This window comes from Manis pentadactyla, chromosome X, assembly GCF_030020395.1.
Source record: "Manis pentadactyla isolate mManPen7 chromosome X, mManPen7.hap1, whole genome shotgun sequence".
Taxonomy (NCBI): Eukaryota; Metazoa; Chordata; class Mammalia; order Pholidota; family Manidae; genus Manis; species Manis pentadactyla.
The window spans coordinates 116,792,486-116,808,866 of NC_080038.1; the positions used below are offsets into that span (position 1 = coordinate 116,792,486).

The 16,381-nt window shown below is 38.0% G+C and overlaps 1 protein-coding gene across 3 annotated transcripts in view; it reads right to left on the reverse strand.

Moving 5' to 3' along the window:
• SLC25A14 (solute carrier family 25 member 14) overlaps nucleotides 1–16,174 on the reverse strand; it is a 45,176-nt gene extending 29,002 nt beyond the window's left edge. Inside the window, exons 1-6 of one of the 3 annotated variants that reach the window (XM_036910986.2) lie at nucleotides 15,825–16,174; nucleotides 15,457–15,694; nucleotides 11,032–11,125; nucleotides 9,576–9,723; nucleotides 7,325–7,419; nucleotides 5,505–5,590 (exon numbers count right to left, since the gene is read on the reverse strand). In XM_036910986.2, coding sequence (XP_036766881.1) covers nucleotides 5,505–5,590; nucleotides 7,325–7,419; nucleotides 9,576–9,723; nucleotides 11,032–11,125; nucleotides 15,457–15,522 — 489 coding nt within the window. In that variant the 5' untranslated portion in view covers nucleotides 15,523–15,694; nucleotides 15,825–16,174. Of the gene's footprint in view, nucleotides 1–5,504; nucleotides 5,591–7,324; nucleotides 7,420–9,575; nucleotides 9,724–11,031; nucleotides 11,126–15,447; nucleotides 15,695–15,824 lie in introns of all 3 variants that reach the window. The other 2 variants (XM_036910985.2, XM_057496096.1) reach the window with 2 other exon arrangements.
• Nucleotides 16,175–16,381: the final 207 nt, after the last annotated feature.

Sequence of the window (16,381 nt, forward strand, 5' to 3'; positions counted from 1 at the left end):
TGCTAACAAGCTGGGAAACCTAGGAGAAATGGACAACTTCCTAGAAAAATATAACCTTCCAAGATTGACCCAGGAAGAAACAGAAAATCTAAACAGACCAATTACCAGCAACGAAATTGAAGAGGTAATCAAAAAACTACCCAAGAACAAAACCCCCGGGCCAGATGGATTTACCTCGGAATTTTATCAGACATACAGGGAAGACATAATACCCATTCTCCTTAGAGTTTTCCAAAAAATAGAGGAGGAGGGGATACTCCCAAACTCATTCTATGAAGCTAACATCACCCTAATACCAAAACCAGGCAAAGACCCCACCAAAAAAGAAAACTACAGACCAATATCCCTGATGAACGTAGATGCAAAAATACTCAACAAAATATTAGCAAACCGAATTCAAAAATACATCAAAAGGATCGTACACCATGACCAAGTGGAATTCATCCCAGGGATGCAAGGATGGTACAACATTCGAAAGTCCATCAACATCATCCACCACATCAACAAAAAGAAAGACAAAAACCACATGATCATCTCCATAGATGCTGAAAAAGCATTTGACAAAGTTCAACATCCATTCATGATAAAAACTCTCAGCAAAATGGGAATAGAGGGCAAGTACCTCAACACAATAAAGGCCATCTATGATAAACCGACAGCCAACATTATATTGAACAGCGAGAAGCTGAAAGCATTTCCTCTGAGATCGGGAACTAGACAGGGATGCCCACTCTCTCCGCTGTTATTTAACATAGTACTGGAGGTCCTAGCCACGGCAATCAGACAAAATAAAGAAATACAAGGAATCCAGATTGGTAAAGAAGAAGTTAAACTGTCACTATTTGCAGATGACATGATACTGTACATAAAAAACCCTAAAGACTCCACCCCAAAACTACTAGAACTGATATCGGAATACAGCAAAGTTGCAGGATACAAAATCAACACACAGAAATCTGTGGCTTTCCTATACACTAACAATGAACCAACAGAAAGAGAAATCAGGAAAACAACTCCATTCACAATTGCATCAAAAAAAATAAAATACCTAGGAATAAACCTAACCAAAGAAGTGAAAGACTTATACTCTGAAAACTACAAGTCACTCTTAAGAGAAATTAAAGGGGACACTAACAGATGGAAACTCATCCCATGCTCGTGGCTAGGAAGAATTAATATCGTTAAAATGGCCATCCTGCCCAAAGCAATATACAGATTTGATGCAATCCCTATGAAACTAGCAGCAACATTCTTCAATGAACTGGAACAAATAATTCAAAAATTCATATGGAAACACCAAAGACCCCGAATAGCCAAAGCAATCCTGAGAAAGAAGAATAAAGTAGGGGGGATCTCACTCCCCAACTTCAAGCTCTACTATAAAGCCATAGTAATCAAGACAATTTGGTACTGGCACAAGAGCAGAGCCACAGACCAATGGAACAGACTAGAGAATCCAGACATTAACCCAGACATATATGGTCAATTAATATTTGATAAAGGAGCCATGGACATACAATGGCGAAATGACAGTCTCTTCAACAGGTGGTGCTGGCAAAACTGGACAGCTACATGTAGGAGAATGAAACTGGACCATTGTCTAACCCCATATACAAAAGTAAACTCAAAATGGATCAAAGACCTGAATGTAAGCCATGAAACCATTAAACTCTTGGAAGAAAACATAGGCACAAACCTCTTAGACATAAACATGAGTGACCTCTTCTTGAACATATCTCCCCGGGCAAGGAAAACAACAGCAAAAATGAGTAAGTGGGACTATATTAAGCTGAAAAGCATCTGTACAGCAAAAGACACCATCAATAGAACAAGAAGGATCCCTACAGTATGGGAGAATATATTTGAAAATGACACATCCGATAAAGGCTTGACGTCCAGAATATATAAGGAGCTCTCACGCCTCAACAAACAAAAAACAAATAACCCAATTAAAAAATGGGCAGAGGAACTGAACAGACAGTTCTCCAAAAAAGAAATACAGATGGCCAACAGACACATGAAAAGATGCTCCACATCGCTAATTATCAGAGAAATGCAAATTAAAACTACGATGAGGTATCACCTCACACCAGTAAGGATGGCTGCCATCCAAAAGACAAACAACAACAAATGTTGGCGAGGCTGTGGAGAAAGGGGAACCCTCCTACACTGCTGGTGGGAATGTAAGTTAGTTCAACCATTGTGGAAAGCAGTATGGAGGTACATCAAAATGCTCAAAACAGACTTACCATTTGACCCAGGAATTGCACTCCTAGGAATTTACCCTAAGAATGCAGCAATCAGGTATGAGAAAGATCAGTGCACCCCTATGTTTATCGCAGCACTATTTACAATAACCAAGAATTGGAAGCAACCTAAATGTCCATCGATAGATGAATGGATAAAGAAGATGTGGTACATATACACAATGGAATACTACTCAGCCATAAGAAAAGGGCAAATCCAATCATTTGCAGCAACATGGATGGAGCTGGAGGGTATTATGCTCAGTGAAACAAGCCAAGCGGAGAAAGAGAAATACCAAATGATTTCACTTATCTGTGGAATATAAGAACAAAGGAAAAACTGAAGGAACAAAACAGCAGCAGAATCACAGAACTCAAGAATGGACTAACAGGTACCAAAGGGAAAGGGACTGGGGAGGATGGGTGGGTAGGGAGGGATAAGGGGGGGAGAAGTAGGGGGGTATTAAGATTAACATGCATGGGGGGGTAGGAGAAAAGGGAGGGCTGTACAACACAGAGAAGGCAAGTAGTGATTCTACAACATTTTGCTATGCTGATCGACAGTGACTGTAAAGGGGTTTATAGGGGAGAGCCTAGTAAACATAATATTCGTCATGTAAGTGTAGATTAGTGATAGAAAAAAAAAAAAAAAAAGGGCAGTTCCTGTGTGGTAACCTCCAACGAGTTCTACACAAGGGTATAAAGGGCATATAAAAGTGTAGGCAAAGGGTCTGTTTGTGTTTATACAGAGGATCAAAGCCTAATTGGGCTACCCCGAAAATGAACTAAGATACGATATGAAAGAGAACTTCCAACATCAGCACTCTCTGGAAGACTCATGCCAGAAGATGATCATCAAAAAACCCCAACAAAGATCCACGCACTGCTACAGCTGTAGATGCACTCATCCCACCAGTTCCTGGACTTGCCATGGGAATGAGGAAGGAGATATCTAAGCTGCCCTGTGCATACAGTAAAACAACAAAATTGGACTGGATCTATACTGTTGGAACTCAACCAAGAATTTGGAGAAGTGCAAATTGTAGCACTCCAAAGTCTTACAACTACAAACTATTTACTGTTAAAAGAACATATGGCATGTGAACAGTCCCCAGGAATGGGTTGTTTTAATTTGTCTGATTTCTCTCAGACTGTTCAAGTTCAGTTGGACAATATCCACCATATCATAGATAAGTTTTCACAAATGCCTAAGGTGCCTAACTGGTTTTCTTGGTATCACTGCAGACGGCTGGTAATTACAGATATGCTTTGGTTATGTAACTATACTCCTATTATGTTAATGTGTGTGTGCAATTTAAGTAGTAGCTTAAAACCTGTACATGCTGAAGTTACTCTACAAGAAGATATATCAAAGAAATAATCAATCTTCCCATGTTTTCTTCCGCCTGCTACTTCTATAGCTTTTCTTCTTCCTTCCTAATTACAACCCTTAAATAGAATTCGTGCCTCATATCAAATTTACCAAGTATCATAATTCTTCCAAGTGGTAAAGATACCTCAAGACAAATGCTGGGCATAGAAGCCACAGGGCATAAATATGCAAAGAAGTAAAAAGCTAACTTTTTCAAACAATAAGGCTTCTCTCTCACTTACCAACTTCACATTTCCCTGTATGGCCCCGGAAGATGACTGGTTAGCCAGAGACGGGTAAGATTCCTCAAGGGAGGAACAACCTAAGACAGGCACAGTCGCAGGGGGGCCATCAGGTGAGAAATTGGGGATCAACAGAGGTGAGGCTTAGAACCTCAACCCCCGTTCTGAGAGAAATCTTCTGCATACGTGGATGTTTTATTGCCCTGGTCTGGCTTGGATTAACACATAGTCTACAGGCACACACCTGATCATCTACATGTGCTCTCTTACAACACTAAACTATGTTTTCTACCTTTATCTTGTATCTACCTACCACTTCAGCATTTTATTAAAAATAATAATAATAAAGAGAGAAATGTGGTATCCACATATAAATCAAGTATAAAAACCAAATGAGTATTCATATTTGAACTGACTGTTTAGAGTTCATAATGCATGAGCAAAACCGAAAGTTTCTGTGATGACTGCCCTTGTACTGTTCACTATGTAACTTATTCATTATGTAAGAATTTGTTCTCCATGTAAGAACTTGTTTGTTATGCCTCAGATGATTGGAGACTGACGAAAATTAGGCTTGGGGTGGATTAATGATTGTGCATTGAGCATTGACTCCCCTATACAGAATTTTATTGTCATTAACAGCCATTTGATCAATAAATATGAGAGATGCCCTCACAAAAAAAAAAAAAAAAAAAAAAAAAAGGACAGACTTCCAATGGTAAAATAAATTAGTAACCGGGATGTAATGTATAGCATAAGGAATATAGTCAAGATATTGTAACAGCCTGGTAGGGTGATAGCTGGAACCTAGAATTATGTATATAAATGTTCTACCAGTGTGTTGTACACTTGAAACTCATGTAATGTAATACTGTGTGTCAACTACCCTTCAATAAAAAATAATTATTTAAAAAAAAAAAAAATTAGCACCACTAACCTGTATTATTCTGGTTCTGAGTTCAGAATAGCCCAATACAGGCCAAAATATATAACTTTAAAGCTAAATCTCAACCTTAACAGAAATATGGATAAGACAGGAAAAAACAGAGGCATTATAGACTCAAGGTACCTAGATTAGTATTAAAGGAGGCGTCTCCAAAAACAGTATTCCAGTTTACTCCTTTATCTGGTATCCCAGGTTACAGTGCAGGTCAATATACCATACTAAGGTTTGAGATGAGTGGCAGATAGGCCTTTCTTCTATAAAGTAGGGAAAGGACCATCATAAACACAAATTCACTCTCAAATCAGTTTTAGCAAAGAGTTCAAATGGAAGTAAAGGGTCTAGAAATTGATTCCCTTAAAATTGCATAACCCTTGGAAAGAACCTAAAGAGGTTTGCTTACTCTAGTTTGAACACCAATACAGTTTGTAATCATAATAAAGTGACTACTATTTATTATCTATTACCTACCAAGTACAATGATAGGCAGTTTACATATATTCTCTCTAATCCTTAACAACCCTATGTGATAAGTACTAAATTTGACAAATGAGGAAACTAAGGCTTAAAGCAGTTAAGTGATCGGCCCAAGGTTTTACAGCTGGCAAATGACAGAGTGGGGATCTGAATCCAAATCTGACTCAAAGCTCAGGCTCTTTCCACATCACACTACATATATCCAACACTCCCAGACCTCTTACCTTTAGTACATCAGTGGGATTGGCTATAGTGGAAGATATCACTCCTGACACTACCCCACAGATCATATTAATTAGAAGAGTTTCATCTGTAAAAAGGGAAAAAAAGAAAGGTTTGCCTGTATTAGCTACTAGTCTCTGAGAACAGAGGACTGTGCTATAAGAGGAAGGGAGAAGACCTGGTCACAAAAATGACTATTGAAATGAACTATAAAGCTTATGAAAATTTTAAAAACTCAAATATATCCAGGTCTCAAATCAGTACTGAAATATATAAAAATTATAAAACATGAATCATTTAAAAATATGTATTTTTTTAAAGACATTGGAAAATGTCCTATTATTCTATATAACTGCCAATATCCCACATAAAATCAGAATGTGATATTTCCCCTTTAATCATTGCAAACATCTTTAAAAATGTTGTTTTTTAGCATCGTTTTAAAGTCTTTTTCTGGAGAATCATCAACTCTAAAGACTCAGGAACCAAATGTTAAAAGATGAAATCTTATGTCTAATAAAAAGATTATCTAAATATTTGTTTGGACTGGACTTGATATCTACTAGCCTCTATTTATTTACAGAGATCTCTACAGTCAAATGTGAAAACTAGTCATTTGGAACTAAATCAGTCAGAAGAAAGAACAGAGAAACCACAAAGGATATTGTTCTAAAGTGAAAATTCAATCTTCATCATATGCCCTCACCATGAAGGGCCTACAAATAGAAACTAGATAAACCCAAGTGATGAATCTGTGAAAGGAAATTCGTTTAGGAAAAGAATCCTTCAGGATCCTCAAAGAAGATGTTCCAGAAAAAACAATGACTTAGGACAATAAAGTGATTGATTCAAAGGACACTGCTAACCAAAAGGCTTTCCAGCTGTCCCCAACAATGTTACAGCCCCAAGCCTGTGATAAAATGACCATTTAGTATGGTATCAGGTTGGAAATGCTGCAGCAGCAAATAGAGAGACATAGGCATGCTAAATGTTGAGTAAGGTGGCCATCAGAACCTAGAATAGCCTGAAATTACTCAACTAACAAAAGTTTATCAAAACTGGCAGCTAGAGAATCAGTTATACAGGCATACCTCAGAGATATTGTGGGTTTGGTTCCAGACCACACCAATAGTAAGATTAAGCAAGTCAAATGAATTTTTGGGTTTCCAGTGCATATGAAAGTTATATCTATACTATACTGTAGTCTATTAAGTGTACAATAGCATTATCTAAAACATGTACATACCTTAATTAAAAACTACTTTATTTCTAAAAGCTAGCCATCACCTGAGGTTTCAGCGGGTCATAATTACTGGTCACCATAACAAATAATAATGAAAAAGTTTGAAATATTATGAGAATTACCAAAATATGACAGAGACACAAAGTAAGCAAATACTGTTAGAAAAACGGCACCAAGAGACTTGCTTGAGGCAGGGTGGCCACAAACCAATTCCAAACAATGCAGTTATCTGCAGAAAGGCAATAAAATAAAGTGTCATAAAGCAAGGTATGCCTGCAGTTGAGGTCCCCTTGTTGATGAGGACAGCATCAATTTTCTGGACAAATTTGTTCCATGTTCCCTCTGTGATGACCAGAAGCCTTGTTTTCTTTGCTAGGAAAAGCAAATTTGAAGAGCAGTTCCCTCTAATCCATAGATCACTTCTGCAAGGTTAATCCCAAATCAGTACAAGCTTGCTTTGTCTTTGCAGTGACTGCCACCCATTCTCTGGCATCCTGTGATAAACACTTCTCACTAAGCATGATATCAATAATCCCTCTAAGTATCACCCCAAAAGAGAATGAGGAAGTCTATACTAACCTTCTAAACGTTCTACAAATAATCTCTTCAAGCTCTGGTAAATGCCAATTTTAATTGTCCCATATGATGCCTGTCTTAGTAAAGCAGGAGCGATTCTGCCCAAAAAAAGAAAGAAAAAAATTTCAATTATACTCAACATGAATTTGCATATTATACATATCTAAATGGTCTCCTAATTTCCACTACCCACCTCATTCCATCCAATAGCAGAATACACATTCTTTTAAGCAACCATAGAACATTCACCAAGATAGACTATCTTTGGTCATAAAACAAACCTTAACAAGTTTAAAAGAATTAAAATTATATAGGTATGTTCTCAGACCATAATGGAATTAAACTAGAAATCAATAAGGAAAATCCTCAAACACCTGGAAATTAAACAACACACTTCTAAACAATCCATGAGTCACAAGAAGCCTCAAAGTAAATTTTAAAAATACAAAAAAACAAATAAAAATGAAAATTCAACCTATTAAAATATGTGGTATGTAGCCAAAACATAGCCAAAGAAGTGCTGAGAGGCAAATTTATAACATAAAATGCTTATATTAGAAAAGAGGGACATTCTCAAATCCATAATCTAAATTCCTTCCTCAAGAAACTAGAAAAAGAGTAAAATGATCCCAAAGCAAGCAGGAGGAAGAGCATAAATTAACAAAGTTGAAAACAGGAAAATACAGAAAAATAAATGTAACAAAAAGTGCTTTTGAAAAAAAATCCGTGAAATTAACCTCTAACAAGGCTCACAGTAATAGAAAGAGAAGACACAAGTCATCAATATTAGTAGTGAAATGGGGAATAGCACTACAAATTCTACAGCCATTAAAAGGATAATAAGGGAATACTATAAACAACTTTATACTCACAAATTTAAAAACTTACAAGAAATGGACTAATTCCTTGAAAGCCACAAACTACCAAAACTCAATCAAGATGAAACAGATAATTTGAATAGTCTCAGCCATTAAAAAAATGTAATTCATAACTTAAAAGTTCCCAAAAAGGAAATCTCTAGGCTGAGATAATTTCACAAGAGGAATTCTACCAAACATTTAAAAATCTCAACACCAATCTTACACAATCTCTTTAAGAAAACAGAAAAGCAAATACTTCCCAACTTGTTTTATGAGGCTAGTATTACCCTAATACCAAAACCAGACAAAAACAGTATAAAAAAGGAAACTATAGGCCGGTATCTCTCATGAACTTAAGACACAAAAATCCTTACAAAATATTAACAAATTGAATCCAGAAACGTAGAAAAATAAGTATATACCATTACCTACCTCAGAGACTTTTTAAAAAAATCAACCTTGTTTCCTAACAGTTGCAGAAACATATTTAATCCTTTCAATAAGGAGATACTAGAACCAAAATTTCACCCTATTTAAGTTCTGCTACAAACTGGAGACATTCTCTTACCTCCTTTGAGATTCTTCCAAATTGCAGAACTGTATTTTAGTAGTTATTAATAGAAAGACAGTAGCAGCTCAGACAGTTGAGACTTTTTATGTGATGACTAAATGTGCACATTCTGACTTTACTGCTTGCTATCAGAAAAAAAGTCTTGTGATTATCCATGCTGATGAAAGAACAAGGTGAAACAGATGATCTGTGATTCACTTGCTTCAAGATATATTATTGATTTTTCACCCAAGAAAATTATCTTGGAAATTTAGTCTAATAAAGTTTAGTAACAAAATTAATGTCCACTCTCGGAGCAATAAATTGGTACCCTGAATGCAAGAGTGGCCTAGTAAATTGGCAGCAGATAAATAACAAACTGGACAATAAACCACAGACTCATGGCTAGTCAAAATTTGACCAAAAAAAATGGGTCTCCATCTTTTTCATTCTGCATTTTCTGTTTAAACTGCCAGAACAATATTTCTTTAAAGAGGAAAATTTTAAAAAGAAGTCAGTAGTTGGCAACTCAGGAAGACTATCACAGAAATATATACAGTTCATTGGTGATGCTATTCATGGTGGCTATTGATGACCCTCAGGAAAACAGGAGAAAGTCAATGCTACAATGAGATGCCCATGTTAAGATGTATCACTTATAGCCAGATGAACACAACATCCAAAGCTCAAGACTTACAAGCAAGGAAAATATAAACTGGCACATCAATATTGAATTACAAGTTGAAATGGTGAATGTGAAGAGCACACATTATCAGACAGTTGAAATACATGGCTTCTTTAAAAATATTTCTATTCATAATGTAAGGAAAGAATCTAGTCTCACCCTGAATACAGAGCCAATACACCTTCTTCTTTATAGATTCGGAACAAGGCATGAAACATTCCTCGGTATTTTATCTCTTTGAAGCGGACATCAATGCTTTGGCCTTGCACCTGAAGTCGCGTCTTGGTTAGGTCCACAGGGAAAGTTCCTATGAAGGAACACACTCATTTGTAAGTTTTTCCCAAGAGTCACAGTTAAATTTTGACTGAATTTAAGCCAATGACAAGTTTTTAAAACATAAAACAAAGTCCTTTTTCTAATGGATAGAATATTTCTACTAGAATACCACTGTCAGAGGACAAGAGTTGTATGTGTTAAAGTAAAATATACTGTACTATATTTGATCCACAGTATAACTGAAACTTTGTTACAATAAAGTGCTTTAAAATGGTCCTAATATACTGTAAATGCAGAATAAATGTTTTAATTTCATCTGTAACATACAATCTGGCATTTATCTGTCTCTTCCTTCTGCCCCCTCCCACCTCGTCTCCCCACTTCCCCCTCGTAAAATCTCCCCAAATGTTCACAAAGGAAATAGGAAAGCATGGGATTGTTGCTTCAGATATTCTTATGTACTATTACAAAGTTGTATGGTTTCTTCTTTTACCTATTTACAAGAAACAAAACAGTCCCCTCATATTATGAAAGTTAATGGCAAAGTCCTATTTGGTCTATTCATCCTTGTTCCTTAAATAATTCAGGACTAATACCAGCACAGAGCTTGGGGGTTGGGGGAATTTCTTTAACCAAACTTCCTTCTATTATGTCAACACATAGAAGTGGTCATTACATTGACAAAATATGTTTCAAGGAATATTTCAAGATCTAAAATTAACAAGGTGCTTCTGTAGCAATCGTCACTAATGACCTTGATATCATAATACCAGAGCATACGGCAAGAAAGTCAACAAAGATTAATGGTTTTGGAGTCACTTATGAGTAATTTAGGAAAAGGAAGATTTGGAAGATAAAAAAACACCATCTAAAAATATGTCAAAATTAAAATCAAACACAGAATAATCTGGTTTGATCTTGTTAGTCAATTTTCCTCTAAAACAGGACAGAGGTTTGTAAAAAAGGAAGTTTGGATACTTAATAAGAAAGTCATAAACAACTTAGCATAAAGGAAAGACTATTAGCCCAGGAATACCACAGAAATCTTTATCTAATACCCTCTGTATTTTCATGTACATTACCTAAGCTTAGCAAACCAAAAAATGATTAAATTGCCAAAATTTTTCCTAAATTTGACTTTTCTTAACTTCACTTGCTATACTATTTGTACTACTTTCTCAGAAAATATTATTTGATGGATTTGAGAAAATAGTTTAAAAAAAAAACAAACAGGGAAAGCCTTTTTACTTTTTCTCTATAGTTTTCTCACCAAAAATAACTGTCTATAGGCTACCATCTATATCATAAAAAGCATATTTGTCAGTTTTCATATTCTTACCAAACTCAGCAACAATAGAGGCAAGGCCACCATAAACAAAGGGTTTCCAGTTCAGACCAGACATCTCATGGCTTACAGTGGTACTTTTCTGGTGCTAAAAATAAATACAAATCAGAACAAGGCACAAGAGCAAGAAGTATTTGTTAGTATCTGATCACATAATTTATATCAATGAAATTGGCAAATTAAACAGATGTAGAGGAAAAACCCTACCAAGTGGAATGACACACAATGAAGGATCCTGCTTTATGTGCTGGATGATCATGAATGTGTTCTTTACTGCCGTTCTGTAGGGGTAGGTGTGCAATTGACTCGAAGGTCTACCTTTGCCCCTTCATTTTATCTAGTTTCTTTAATGTTATTTCCATCCCCACCTGAGGAACAGGTTTCAGTCCATCCAGCACAACCAACTTAGACATTCAACAAGACAATCACAAGTGAAGGAACCTAGAGCCCAAATTATATAAGCTGAGGCATCTCATAAAAGCAGTTCATGATATTCAGTTAACTTGACTCAGGTGCAGAGCACAGACTGACACTACTACCCTCTCATGTTCTTAGCCCTCTCATCTCTCCACTAAACTTTAGGGTTTTAGTTCTAGCCACTTCTAATGATACACAAATTCCCCCCACTAGTCCCAAGCTAAGCACCTCTCCATCTTCCTTCTGGTTCCCAGAGGAATGACAGCAATATGGATGATGTCTCTCTTCTCTCTTGACATTTAACATACATCTCCCATACATCCACCTAGTGAATCTTCTTTTTCCTCTCCTTTTTAAGTACATGCACATAAATACTGTTTATCTTCAATGTTCAGGTTCTTTAACAATGTATTCTATTCCCCATCCCCATTTCCCATCTCGCTCCCATTAGACCTGACATGTTCAATTATTCAGATTTTTTTCCCTGCCACTCTCAGCTATTTCTCTCTTGGATTTGATTTTTTTCCACAATGGTTTTCAAATTTTAATATGCACCAGAATCATCTAGCAGGTGGACTAAAACAGACTGCTGGGCCTCACCCTCAGAGTTTCTGATCGGTGGTCTAGGACTGGCCTGAGAATTTGCAAGTTTCCAAATAATCTCTTTTCTGAAGATGGACTCGGATATTTCTTTTAAATACTTTTTTCAGAGCTTCACAGCATATATATTATTGAATTTCAAAAGCAACTTGAAAGTGGTTTATGGTAAGGAATGAAGACTGAAGTCCAACTGCCTAGGTTCAAATCCTACCACCACCACTTACTAGTTCTGTGGTTTTGGGCAAGTTACTTAACTGCTCCATACCTGGGTTTTCTGAACTATCAAATGCAGATAATAAATATAGGGCTGCTGTGAAAATTAAATAGCAACGTAGAATACCTAGAAAAGTAACTGGCACCTACTTCAACAACTATTAGCTACTAGCATTACATTTTGAAAAGTTAAGTACTCAAATTTACATTTCAACAGATATTGGGGCTACCTCCCCCTTAATCCATTCTGGGGTTAGCCCTACTGAGTCGGTCTCTTTAAGGAGACAAAGTTTTGCTTTGTTTGCACATAAGCAATTCTCTGTAACTTAGCACTAAAGAACAATTTTCTAGAGAGGGTTGTAAATATGCAGACAAATTACTTTAAGCTCTCTCGTTATAATGTATTTCAACTCTTCTTATTACAGAGAAAGCCTCTATCAGAATTTTACTACCTGCTACTCAGCCTTTTAATAAGGAAGATGTGCTCAGGGTTCAGGGAGTAAAAATAAATCAGCAAAAGGTAGTAGGGGAGACAGAGACATAGCAGGGAGCAGAAAAACCAGTCACTGAATCTTAGGTCAGTTATCCCAACGGTCCCTTAATGAAGTTTTCACAATTCCTAGGTGAAATGAAGAAAATAAGGGCACCTACCACTGTTTCTTTTTCCAGCTAAATGTATGTAATTTAAAGGATTTTTATTAGGATATTATGTTCTTCCTACTCCTGGAGCATCTTTTAAAAATCAATTTTCTTGTATGAAATAATAGAAGTTTGTAGTTCATTTTGTTTAGTGTCCTTACTTGGCAAATAAGATTGGCTATCCTAATTTGTGCCTCTTCCCCACACTTTCATTTAAATTTTATTGGTCCATGAAATCCCAAAGTCTGGGCAACCCTGGCCAAATTCCACATTGCTACCGCTGCCACCTATCCACCCCCATGTCAAAGTAAAATCCCCCTCTCCAATGTTAGGAAAGAATCTTGTTATGAAGAAGTCCCCTATCATCTTTAATTAGGTCTGATTTTAGACATTCCTTCCTCATACTGAGCCAAGTCTGCCCTCCTCTAGTTTTCACCCATTGTTTTGGAGGTAATATTAAACAATTATACTATTTTTCCCTAGAGGAATCCTTCAAATATTTAAAGAGAGCTATCATGTTCTCATACATCTTATTGTTCTCAGGGTAAATATTCATGATCATTTTCATTATTCTCTATATTATACTTCAGTTACTACAGCTGAAAATTGCAGCTGCTTTTAAGGGGCCACATCACACTACTGAATCACTAAAATGTGAGCTAAGACTTCCAAGTCTTTTACATAAAGCTGTATACATGCACGCATGTTATGTCATAGCTGTTCTACAGTTATGCAATGTTTTTTGAACTTTCATTTATTCCATCTGTATCTTAACCTCAGATATACAAATAATGGCTAGGATGAGGCTTATCTTCTAGTTGCCCCATGTTATTTTCTCTCTTAACTAGGTAAGGTCCCTGGAGGAGACACTATGTCTCACAGTACTTTTTATAACCCCTAGAATAGCTGACACAGAATTAGGTACACATCCATTAAATACTCGGTTAGTTCCAGTGTGATGTCCTTTATCTATGTATTCTCCTGTATACAGGAGAAATCAGAACGTTAATAGGCTGGACCTGATCAATGCTACACACTCTGTACATGACACTTTGCTGATTCTCAGAGATTCTCTACCTACCAAGTCCCTTGCTGTTGTTGCAGAGAATTACTTGTGAACAATACCCCAAGCACTCTAAAAATTATTTTGACTTGTGGGCGCTATCCCCAGATATGGGTAAAAGAAGAGAAGTCAGATCTGAGTTAAAATAGAAATACAGCAACTTAAATATTTTCATATATAAGGAGGGCAATGAAAAATGTAGATGTGTATTCTGAAGTCTGCCTAAGGAAAATCTAATAGCCTAAAAAGTGAGAACAATGTACTAGAATACAAGTTACATATCCTACACCACTCCAAAGATCTGGCCAGAAAAATCTGGGTGCCTTTCTTGCCTTCTCCTTTAAAAAAGAGCAGGCATTACAGATGCTCAGGTTAATGAGATAATAATGGAGAATCAAGCACATTTTATTGAAGGCATACTAAAAGCCCAAACCTGCAATGTGCTATGGGTATAAACATATTTAAAAAACAACAACATATATTCTAACACCATGACAACATTTATCATTCAACCTATCTTTCCTGGATAATCAAGCAGATTGCGATGGGGATAAAGTTGTATGAAATAACAGTACTTGCCTTTCGAGAGCTTATAATCTGGTGAAAGAAAGAGATCAAAGTAGTTCATTAGAGAAAAATGAAGCACTAAACTATATAGTACAAACTGCAAGAGCAGAAGCATGGAAAACGAGACAATCAGCATGGGTCTGAATAATTTGAAAAAGCTTGTGGAGGTGAGAGAACTTAAAATGGGCCTTGACAGAGGGCAGGTAGAACTGCATAGGTGTAGGTTAAGATGGGGGGGGATAACAGGATGAAGACACAAGTGTGGGGAAAAGCACAACATGTGGAGGCAGGCATTAGTATAGTTTGTTCTGAGAAGGAAGAGTGCAACCAAACTAGGGGAGAGAAGTCCTTTATCTGATTGAAACATCAGACAAGTAGTATGATAAGGAACAGGTGGGGTTGAAAGGCTTGGCACCAAAGTGTGTATGGTGAGGTGGGAGGGATACTGTAAGTTTTGAACAGAGAAGCCACTTAAGGAAATCCACATTTTAGTTAGCCCACTAGGGCTGCAGCAAGCAGGGGATTACAAACAGGAGAGGCAGGGAGACTAACTTAAGACAGTGTGAAGTAAAGCAGACAAAACGTTTGTTGGCAATGAGATTAGAGATAAACTTCTAAAATGGAGACGTAAAGGAATTGATGATGTAGGGAATGAAGGCAAGGTAAGAGTTCATGATGAATCTAAGCATCCCTAGCCTGGAAAGACCAGGGAAACCCTGACAGAAAACTACAAATGCCCCTGTTGTTAGCTTGTCTGGGAAGCTAATTCACGTTGATAATGGCTATCATCCCAATTAGTCAGCCGAACTGCACATTTTAGTAGCTGCTTTCAATGCCTTGACCTCAAGAACTGAAGGGAAGCATTTTTCAACAGCATCCCTCATGCTAATACAATGGAGGTGTTTGCTTACTCCGCTTACAATCACAGCCGCCGTTGCAAACTTCACCCTTAGAAAAATTAGGATTATTCCGGGAAAGATACCCATTCACCCTCTGGGTAGCAGGATCTTGCCAGTTCCTCAGCTGTCAGAGCGAGTTCGTGGAGAGAAGGGAGGCGCCTGGAGGAGGCGGCCTCCCAGGGGGATCGAGGAAGCAGGGTTCAATCGAAGAAGTAAAACCACCGATGCCAGAAGAATGAAAGACAGGGAAGGGACTCGGCTGAGGGGAGAGAGAGACCAAAGGACCGTTAAGCCCCTCCCAGGCCGGGAACCAGGCCAGCCCGGCCCCGCGCGGCCTGGCGCGGCCCAACCCAACTCCCCAACCTGAAAGTCCAGGAGTTCCCCCTCACCTGCTCGGGCTCATCTGACGACTGGGAAACCGAGGCTCCCACAGTCGGAAACGCCACCGCAATACCAACCCGGAAGCATTGAGATCAGCGGAAGTAACCAAGTCGTCGCCTTGGCAACAGTAGCGCAGGCATTCTAACTCCACCTACTCCAAGTCTAAAAAGAAAGGCGCGAAATAAAACGCGGACACGGTTAGGGGTCTTCACGGCGAATTCGGGCAGGCTGCGGGCTCAAAGGCCCAGAGATACAACCTGCCTCTCAGGAAATGTAGAGAGAGGGAGCTAAGGCATGAAAATTTGGCAGCTTCTGCAGTTAGTGCTTGCCAATGAGGACGGAAATGTCTCCTCATCACCGCGTTACCACCCACCTCGCGCGCGCAAGGACTGGGAAAGGAGGGGCGGAGCAAGAGGAACAAGGCAGCGGAGCCGTGGGAACGGGGGGCGGGGCTAGCGCCTGCACGAAGGATACCAAAAAGGAGGGAAAGTAAGGGGGCGGGGCAAAGGGATTAAAACAAAGGTGGGAATATGGGGACGGGGGGAGGGCCTGGTGAGCGGTACAG